This window comes from Pundamilia nyererei, unplaced genomic scaffold (assembly GCF_000239375.1).
Source record: "Pundamilia nyererei isolate P.nyererei 1_Seehausen unplaced genomic scaffold, PunNye1.0 scaffold00069, whole genome shotgun sequence".
NCBI classification, from domain to species: domain Eukaryota; kingdom Metazoa; phylum Chordata; class Actinopteri; order Cichliformes; family Cichlidae; genus Pundamilia; species Pundamilia nyererei.
This window is the reverse complement of record NW_005187470.1, coordinates 2,948,370-2,959,111: the sequence shown is the minus strand read 5'-3', so window position 1 is coordinate 2,959,111 and position 10,742 is coordinate 2,948,370. Positions and strand designations below refer to the sequence as shown.

Genomic DNA, 10,742 nt, shown 5'->3' with positions numbered 1-10,742 from the left:
TCTTCTTTTTAATGTTCGGCTTTTGCTCTCCATTCATGTTGTCATCTTTTGTATTTATACATTTTTTGTGTGTGTGTGTGTGTGTGTGCATACAGGCGCGCGCGCGTGTGTGCTTGTGTGGACTGTGGGAATTTGATGTGGTCGAGGAAAAGAGCTCCTTGTAATTTATTCCAAAGCAGGAAGAAAAATGCAGCCTTGAGCTCCTGACACGACCACGCACACTCTCTCACACACAAGGATACACTCTCCCACAGTGGCTTGCTTATACACAAGGCAAAAAAAGGAAAGAGAAGGAAAAAGAAAGGATAGGCAGAGTCTAACAAGCACAGCTGGAGGGAGTAGAGATGAAGGACTAAGCAGGGAGAAGCTGTACAGCACCTGTGTGCATGTGTGCGCTCCAGCTGAATTTGTGGATCAATCTGCTGCTGATTGCTCGACACCTTTGTGAGGGAGGTGGAAGATATTAGGGAGTTCCTGCTCTTTTTCTTGTGTGTGTTTTCAATTAAAAATTCTTTTTTTGAGACACATATTTTGCACTCCATTTAGGCAATCTCATTTCTGTGGTCTGCTACAGATTCAGTGGGACAGCAAGCCACTGTAATTGTGTCCATGTCCTCTTTTGTTTGTGACTGTGAGAAGCCAAAATGAAAAGGTAGACTAATGATGATGCTGAACAAACAGCTTTAGAAAAGAGCCTTTCTTAACAGTGTATGTGTCTGAAAAATCAATCAGTGCCTCCCACCAGACACCCTCAGAATCAGATGGTTTTCTTTGTACAACAACTGTAACTGTGAAAGGTTTCTTTAAAAATATATATTTTTTATTTTTTTCCCCTTCTTTTTACATTTTCATACCAGGCCAATCTTCTAACTGGGATTCTTTCTCTGTCAAAATCATTTTGTAATATAGTCATATTGATGAAACACTTTTATATCCTGAAGATTTTTTTCAACATCCTTTCAATTCCAGTGTATTGCACACCGTGCATCTCTAAGGGTTCCCTTTCATATGCTGTCGCTAGTTTTTGTCCTACATGGTTACATGAACCATGAAATCTAACACAAATTGCACTTTTTAAGCATTTTTTACGCATGTATAGATTGGTGAAGATGACCTCCTGTAGTTCAAACAGAGCACCAGAATTGCAAAGAAAGTTTGTTTTTGAACGTAACGTGGTTGTTGGTGCCAAACAAGCTGGTCTGAGTATTTCTGATCTACTTGGATTTTCCCCACACAACCTCTGTAGAGTTTACAGAGAATGGTTCAAAAGAGAAAATATCCAGTGAGCAGCAGTTTTCTGAGTTAAAGGCCTCAGGATAATGGTCTTAGCTGATAGGAGGACAGCAGTATCTCAAACAACCACTTGTTAAACCCAAGGTATGCAGAAGAGCACCTCTGAATGCACAGAATGTCAAAACTAGAACTAAAAACTGAGGCTAAACTTTTTACAGGGTCATCAGGGTCCCCCTCTCCTCCTCCTCCTCTCCCTTAGCTTCCCTGCTGTATTACTTTTCCCTGGAACACTCTCTCACAGTCTGTTCTCTAAAACCTAAAAGAGAATTATGGATTCGATCAACTGGTCTCTGAATGCAATTGACACCCCATCTCAACGAGAAGTCTGGGCTCGGCTGAGCCTGACTGCTGAAGATATCTACCTATTCGGAACCATGATAACAGGGTTCTTGCTGATCGGAGCTGGCTTGGCACTGGCTTATCGAAGAATTAAGGAAGCGGAACCGGCTGTTCAAACCCCCACAAGGCTGCCCGCTGGGATTGAAATGATGGGACGAGGCGTGAGTTTCTCAAAATGGGCTCATTGAGTGCAGCACGGAGAAGATCTTGGAGAACGCACGGCTGCCGTGAATACTCAGAACAAGACCTCTGAGTGAAAAACTGGATTACATCTGGAGGGGCTAGCTCGAATAACACCTTTGAGCGCAAATTCGATCACATCTTGGGGAAGTGCACTGCGGTCGTGAGTTCTCAGAACCTGCTCTTTGAGCAAAAAGAATGACAACATCACGGAACGTAAGTTTGGATAACATCATAGAAAGCTCGCGGCTCTCCAACGGGAGATTGAGAGACCAGTGTTGGACTGTTAGAACAGCTTTGAAATTCATATGAGTTGTTCGCACTAAAGTAAAAAGCACCATCACTTCATGCGGATACCCTCTCGGCGCCAGCTGCGGTCGCAAGGCTGGAGCCGAACAAAGAACACCCTGATAACGACTGTGTTTAGACTGTTCCTTCCCATTCTATGCAAGACCACCTGGGTTGGCTGAAAGACTGTTTACTTAGCCTAGCAGGGCGAAGGACACTGTCTCAGCTAAACTCTGGACACACACACATACGTATACAAACTCATCCCCCCTCCCTTTCCAAACGCCTTCGATGCTTATTCCCTTCCGATGCTGACGGTGGATCAAGGAGACCAGCGCACAGGCTGCAGGCCCGGATGTACTGTCTAAATCTGCTGTCCCTCACCCTTTACCCTCACCTGTTGCTTGTCATGTGTTTCTTTGGTGTATTAAGAGTTTTTTCATGTGCAGAGGTGTTTTTTTTTCTGTTCTCAAACTGATCTCCCTGTTGGAGCTCAGTCTGGGGGGAGTTATTTTTTTCTCCTTATCTTTCCTCATGTGGTGCATTTTCCATTGTTATACCTCTCTGACCTGTCTTCCCCATGTGATGTTTTGTGTAATGTATGTATGGTCGGAGGGTAAGATGGCGCCGCCATTGCGTGCAATAGGTCGGTAGCCTTATGAAATGAAATTTCCCCTTGTGGGACTAATAAAGGTATCAAATCAAATCAAAATTCAACTATATAAGACTGAAAAACTGATTAATCTCAATCTCTTCAGCAATATTCAGACACTAGGGTCAGAATTTGGTGTAAACAACATAAAAGCCTAGATTTATGCTCCCTTGATGGCGGTGATGTAATGCTGTGGGGGTTTTCTTTGCACTTTGGAGCCCTTAGTATCAACTGAGCATCATTTAAGTGTCACAGTCTGTCTAAGTATTGTTGCTATCATATCTACGCTACAGTGAACTTTCTGATGACTTCTTCCAGGAGGATGAAAGACCAAGTCACAAAGCTTAAATCATCTTATGCCAGTTTCTTGGACATGACAATGGCCTCCACAGTAACCAATCTCAATTCGGAAGAGCATCTTTGGGATGTCACGGATATCATGGATGTGCAGCCGACAAATGTGCAGTCATCATGTCAATGTTTCCAACACTTTTTTAGAAGAATGAAGTTCCTGAAGGGGTCCAACACAGTACCGTAGTAGTGTGTACAAGTTCAAGTGAATACTAATGAAAAGTGTCCAGATTGCTGCAGCTTTGTTATTAAAACTGTCATCATATTCCATCATACTGATGCTCAAAGATTGTTACTCAAAAAAATAATGTGCTTAACAAAAACAGGATTTTGGGTTTTTGGCAGTTGGAGTGTGTAAAATGGATTTGGTTGCAGCTAAAATGAATTTGGCTCTAAAAATTTCATGCGTCCATCTCTTGTAGATATGAGGGCTCAAATGTGCCTTGAAACGATAAATTAAAAAGCACACCTTAGGTACTTTGATTGCCTGTAACTTGCATAATTCCACAGAATGAGTGCAAAAGTCATACTAAGGATGACTCTGAGGGTATCTGAATTGGATGATCTTCGGGTTTTGTTAATCTAATAGAGAATGTATATATCAGTGTGTTGCAGCAAATAAAATCCCCTGTTGTCCCACAAAGAATTTTCCCCATAGACCACAATCATAAACCGGACAGCTCTGATGTTGTCAACTCTGTCTGCAAACAAGGCTTTACCACTGTTTTTGTAATGACATGTGTTATGGTCTGGCTCCAAGGCCACAACAAAAGTAGAAGGGACACATCAGTGGGCGGTGAATTTGAACAGTTATTATGATGAAGCAAACAAGAAGAGAATTTTAAATCTGCAATATGTTTATCAGATAAGTCAGTCATATAAATGTGGGTGTATGAGGATGGTGAGGTGGAGGATGTTGTGGAGCACGAGCTGAACAATACCAACACAGGTGTGTGCAGACATTGATGAGGATGAGCTAGGATGAAAGCAAGAGAAAAAAACTAAGCTGGAATGGCATTTTCCCTTTTGATTCCACAGACTACATGTGACATTGCCTAACATTATCCTGTTATATTCAGGGGCATCTAGGAAAACAGAGATATTAGCTACATTTCATCACAAACTCTATGCTTTAAGTACTGTGCAAAAAGTCTGTGACCACCTTTGTTCTTCAACAGAGTCCGAAATCCCTTAGGTATTTCTTTAAGTAAAATAAAGTGTTGGTGTGTCTGTTTTCCTCCCTTCATGTCAGGTTTTCAGGTATCTTATGTTCATGTCTCATAGTTTTGTTTTTCCCAGTTTAGGTTATAGTTTTCACCCCGGTTCACTGTGCCTTTTTTCGTATTCTTGTTCTTGTTTCTTGTTCAGCCAAATAAATGGCTCGCCTTAGTTTTAGTCTCTTCCATATCAGCTTTTGGGTCGGCACCACAAACACACCAGCCCGCCTTTTTGTGACAAATGGTTCTTTTCGGCACTCATAATTCTATCAATTTTAACAAGACCTCCAACCCCACTGGTTGAAATGCAGCCCCAAACTGTGGCAGAGCCTTCACAATGTTTTACAGATGACTGTAGACATTAAATGCTGTATGTCTCTCTTGACCTCCTCCGTACATACTGATAACAAGTTGATTCATCACTCCATGATCCCTGTTACCACTGATTTTTAGTCCATTTCTTGTGTAGTTAAGCAACCACCTTTCCACTGAGACCATTTCTGATGAGGTTTTGATGCCATAGATGGATCAGCTGAAGCGCCAGATGCATCTCTCTCAGGTCTGTCATATTTCTTAATGACATGAATGTTCGTCTGCTGTAGATAGTTTTATAGGCCTGCAACTACTTCTTTGGTCCTCCACTTGTCCAGCTCCTTCACATTTTTAAGGACCCACTTGCACAACTGAGATATACTGAGACAAACTGCTGAGATATAAGTTTTCAAGTTTTCAACCAGTAGATCTTTGGGAATCACGTTAGATAATCACTTTCTTGGTGCAAAACTCCTGTTTTATGCCTGTCAAACTGTACGCTATCTTTGGCATTTTTCACAGATTCAGCTAAAAACTGGGAATATGTGTTTGTGACAGGCTGCTAGTAGCAAAGTGCTTAAAATTTATTTTTTTGCTAGGTTGTCTGTTATGTGTAGACACAACACTGGTTCATACCTTGAATCAAGTGTCCTTTTCTATGCTTGAATGATTCATAGGTCAGTGTGAAGTGGCTTAACAAACACAAAACATTCCTCTGAAAATAGCCAGGTGCAAGGACTGGACTGAAAATGAATGAAAACACTGTCAATGTCCCCCCCAAATTATTTGAAATACCCACGGAAAACCAGAAGAACTTTAACAGACCACTTCAAAATACAAGAATGTCTGGCTCTTGGAAAATATATAAAGAAACGAGAGGTGAAAATACTTAAATACACAATACTGTATAGGTACAACTTACTTCAAACATACAAGCACAGACATTTTATTTAAAAAATGTGTTAAGGAAGCAAACTTCTGATCCTTTTTTGCAAATAAGGCTTAAATGGCACATAATTATATACTCGAGTATATACAATCATATACTCATTTTTCATGTTTTTATTTTTTTCCATATAACACGTCCCTAGATTCGCACATTTAGAAAAATATTCAGCAAAAACAATAAACATCAAAAATGTTTAGCTGGAGTCACATAAATAAAATGTAACCTTAAATAAATAAATGCAACTTTTTCCTAGTGAAGTAGTGAGTATTTTTTTTACACTGTATTGTTTTTACTTTTACTTACAGGGCTGCACTACTGCAAGATTGCCTGGGTTCTTTTTTTTTGTTTTTTTTTTTGTTTAAATGTAATACTTGTCATTAACTGTGCTTCTTATTCACACTGAAGCTGAAAAAAAACTGGATTCTAACATTGTCATAATAATAAGCTACAAACAATGCAAAGCTACATTTTCCTGTTTCACTGCAACATTTGTTAAAAGGTTATATTTATGAATCTCCAATCACTCTGCACATGCTTTTTTGCATTTCTGAACATGTACAATCTATCTGTGTGTCATCTTACTTGAAAAACAGATCTCGATCTCAGTGACACAACCTGTTTAAAGAATTCAGATTATCTGCTGCTAATACTAATAATCTGATTGTGTGTTGTACAATCAGATTATTGTACACTGTCGAGAAACAGCGTTATTTTGTATTCACTCCATAAATATTGCAGGGCTCTGTCTTTATCTTTGTCCTAGCTGTCTGTGGCCAAGGACAGCAAAGCAGCAGATGGCTACAACCTAACACAAGCCTTTTGTTGAGCACAGACTGTTCTGCAAAGACAAAAAGAAAGCAAGACAAACAGCGAGAGAACAAGATAATGCAACTGGGGAGGTGTTTATTGAAATAGCAGCTCTTTGTATGTTTCACCTGAGGATGCAAGTTCAGCTCTGCAGTCTCAGGGATCTTTCATCCGGCAAACAGCAACTCTGCAGAGACTTTGCGTTTACAGCACAGAGTTGTGCTTCAAAGCCCTGTTTAGTATGTGCAGTGGGGTATATTTGTGCATTTGCCATCCCAGTAAAATGGTGTGGGACCTAGAAAGGAAGAGCTGCTTTCTTTTCTTAATTTGATGAAACAAAAGTTGAAAGGATAAAACAGAATGTGGATAGATGTGCAACTTATGGTCTCTGAATTTACAGAAATGCCCTTAATTTCTGTACTTGTTACATGAGAGACTGATGACAGTCTCTTATGTCCATTAAATAAGGTTTGCTGGAACTAAAAGACATGCCTGACATCAATCTTCTTTTTATTGGGAACTATTCCTCTAAGATCTGCCCTCTGATTCCCTGCTACCTTTTGACTTGTGTTAATTAGACAGTCATCCGATATCATCATAGCTGAGGGGGGTGCGATAATAGGCGCTTTAATGATGTCCGCAGGCAGATGGGAAGTGAAAAGCAAACACGCAAAAAGCTCACTTGGGTAATATTTTATTTACTCATTAATCTTCAAAACTATTTTTCATAATAAATTTCCACTTTATGTTCATCAAAGAACCGTAACAATAAAAATAAAAGTAAATACTGTAGAAAAATTGTACATATAGAAAATAAACATGGTTAATGAACACCTAGATGTAGAATAATCCCACTTGTTGAGACGCCTCCTATGTTTTCAGATGGCAACACAACAGAGATAGAGGTAAAGGAAAGCAACAGACATGGAGGAGAGGGAGACGTAGTAAACGAGAGGGAAACACGAAAGAGGCAGGTCAAAAAGGCCAGTTAAGGATGGCGAGAATAAGGGGAGATGTTAAGTTAATTTTGACATTTATACTTTGAAATCTCACACACAGTCTGTTTCATGTCCTTCCTTGCCCTGGTCTGTTTTGCATGCATCCGACTGGTTAGTAACATTGCTTGGAAGAACTGTAGGGGCTTGTTCATGTCATGGCACTGTTTGTATCTTGTGGGGCTACACTTATTGAGCTGCAGAGGGCTCAGACACTGCAAAAAGTCCATAAACAGATAATTCGCCATTGCCCATGGGAAACCCATCCGTCTGTCCCGTATTGGGACATGTCACAAGTATTGATTCATCTGTCAACCAACAGCAATGAATACATGAGGACGCAAAGAGAAAGAGAGAAAAGGGAGAGCCAATGAAATCAAAGCAACTCAAGTTGTCGTATAGCCAATGGCATCAAGAACTGGACTTTTCTATCTATTAGCAACACATGGTAACATTTACTTTGTTATGTTTTTCTTTTCCTCAGCTGGTTTTTGCTATAAAAGGTGGTTGGTTAGCGTAGGTATAGTGGGCGTGACCTGTAAGACATCAGGCTAGGAAACAGGATGTGGCCTGTCGTGGGGCGCACGTGTCCGACGGCAACCCACAACATCCCCCTCCTCCTTTCCCACCTGCAGACAAACCTACCACCTTTGGACTTAGTGGGACACGCCACCACTCCACAGCACAGCTCGGGCATGCAGCACACTCGAGATGGTCACGCTTTGCCGATGAAGATTTGATCTGAGAGTCGATTTGGCGACTGAAATCATTGTTGTATCCCACAGACTGAAAAACCATTTGAAGTGTGTACTCAGAAATGCTTCAAGCCGAGGTGGTGAGTTTATGATGGTGGTGCGTCACGATGTAACCTCTGGAGTTTCAACGCGGTATAAATCACACGGAGTAAGATAATTCACGTGCAATAAGATCCCCCCCCTCCCTTCCCCAGAGTCTATACTGCCCAAATGTTCCTCATATTCATCATTATCGTTGCCATAACAGTTATCATTATGAGCGTTGTCTTTTTCACCAATGTCTTCTTGTATAGTCTTCAGTGTCAGTTATGAAGATATGCTGCGCTTTTAGCATTGCAGGTAAGTGTATGTCTGCATGTGTAGATCCTTTTTAATTTTACCATGTGTGTGTTTGTATGTAGTCTATGTACGTATGTGTGTGTGTGCAAGACACCACAGTGCAAGAGTGGTGCCTGTAGGTAGCATCTGAAGTCTCCTGTCCAGGAAAACATCTTTCAGTTTTTCACTGATTACACTGTTTTGTGATTTTCAGGGTGCCATAAAACAGCAGCGCTGCAGCGTAACAACCACAGCCCATCCGTTATATTAATGGTGCACCAGCCCTGCCGCTGCCTATCCACTCGCAACTCACTGTCTCTCTTTGGCTACACCCTGAATTCCTGCCGTGCTGTCTGAGGGTAGACTTGGACCATTGGTGTGCTTGTTTCCTCAGCATCCTCATTGCTTCTTCTAGCCCCATCTGCTAACAGGGAGAAAGGCCAAGAAGCTTGGAAGAGAGACACTTGGTGCTTGTCTTGGTGCTTTTACATCTTTGTTCTGGTGCTCTGCCTCTCACGCAAACACTCTGTCTGCCATGTGCTTCACTTAAAGTCTTCCTTGACCTCTCTTAGTCCAACTGAAGAGGTCCAACTGTGGCAGGGAGTCTCTTTTTTTTTTCTTATCAGGCTGACCCAAAATGGTTCTTAACTGGGAGTTGAACTGGTGCTTTCTAAATCATTTGGAATGGTGTTAATGTTCATAAAAGAAGCCTCTCACAGAGGCTCTGCTCATTGGTAAATACTGTACAGTAAGGGCTCATGCCCTCAGGCCAGTCTGTGTGTGTATGTTTGTGCTTGAGTGTGTGTGTGCCTGGGCTCGTTTGTGTGCATGTTTGTGCTTGCCAGCATGTGTGCAGGTGTGATTATTGGGGAGTAAACATTAAGATCAGCATGTCTATGTCATGTGTGTTTGTGTGTATTTTTTTCTTTTTGAGAATATATCTATTTATGTACATATACCGTTATATATATAAAGGTGTATGCGTATATGTCTGTGTTTAAGAAGTCATCCGCCTCAGACATAGTACTCCTTGTCTTTGTTCTTCTTGTTTTTAGAGATCTTGGCGATGCCCAGCGGCTTGTCCTTAGCGCTGCCGTTGGGCTGTGTGGCTGAGTTGCTGATGTAGTTGCGGCTCTCGTCCACGTGGTAGGAGCCTTCGTCGCGGTTGCGATACTTGTACATGGCGTAGAGAAGGATGAGGATGCAGAGGGCAGCAGCTGCTACAATGCCCACCACCATGCCCGTAGTGCTGCTGCTCTCCCGCACCACCTCAGACGGACCCGGGAACATCTTCACCTCTGGCAGGGGAGGGCGGGCTGTGAGGGGAGAGAGGAGGAAATTGATGTTATATGATGGTTTAGTTTATACATTATTAATTTGGATTGCCTGCGATGATGGTGGGAGGAGAACTGGAAGACACAATGCATCATGGTGATGAATTATTTGACAAGCGTTTTGCATAATGCTACACGCTGGTAAGGGAAAGCTACAGCTTAGAGCCAAAGCTGTTTACATATCATCACATAATGCGTAAACAGATTACAGTACACATCGCTTAGAGGAGGATCCAGAGCACAGGTGCACGTTATATCAGGTTTTATTACATACTTCTGACACTTTACAACAGCCAGAGAGAGCTGCAGTACGGTGAGACTTCACACCATATTAAATGATTTATAAGGAAGAATTTAAATATCAAATTTTATGGCTGTCCAGAGATAAGGGGATGGAAAAGAAAAAGGTGAAGGAGGGAGGAGGTAAATAAAATGGGATATATAAAAATGAAATTTTAATGACAAAGAGCAGGATACAGATGGGAAGATAGGAAGAGATGGAGAGTGTTAGGTAATGCCCGAGGGTGGAAACCTGAGCGCAAATAAAAAATTAACTGGAGAGCATAAAAATGGGTAGCAGTGCGAGTGGAGGATGTAAAACAGGTAGGAAGCATTGTTTTTTTCTCTCCAAGGGCCACATACTGAGCATGTATATTGATAACTAATCTTTTTTTTTAACTTATTGGATGTTGGCGGCCAGACTTAGAGGGCCCGGGGGATGTATTTTGCCCATGAGTGACATAAAAGCTGCGTAAAGGCAGTTTCACATGTATATTAGTTAATGTTTCTCACCTGAACTGGGGTCACACGGGTCAATGTCTTCATCATCGCTTGGGCACTCAGCTGATGCCACCAGCAGGTCGTCTGTCGACTGAGAAGAGAAGATGGAGAAAAATTGGCAAACGTGTCGCACACACACACACACACACACACACACACACACACACACACA

The 10,742-nt window shown here is 41.6% G+C and overlaps 1 protein-coding gene across 7 annotated transcripts in view; it reads right to left on the bottom strand.

Annotated features, from left to right (window-relative positions):
* Positions 1-7,066: 7,066 nt before the first annotated feature.
* Positions 7,067-10,742, bottom strand: part of nrxn1a (neurexin 1a) — a 66,842-nt gene continuing 63,166 nt past the window's right edge. For all 7 annotated transcript variants that reach the window (XM_005736508.1, XM_005736509.1, XM_013911674.1 and 4 more), the window contains 2 exons: positions 10,583-10,661; positions 7,067-9,772 (listed from right to left, as the gene is read on the bottom strand). In XM_005736508.1, coding sequence (XP_005736565.1) covers positions 9,471-9,772; positions 10,583-10,661 — 381 coding nt within the window. In that variant the 3' untranslated portion in view covers positions 7,067-9,470. The remainder of the gene's footprint in view (positions 9,773-10,582; positions 10,662-10,742) is intronic.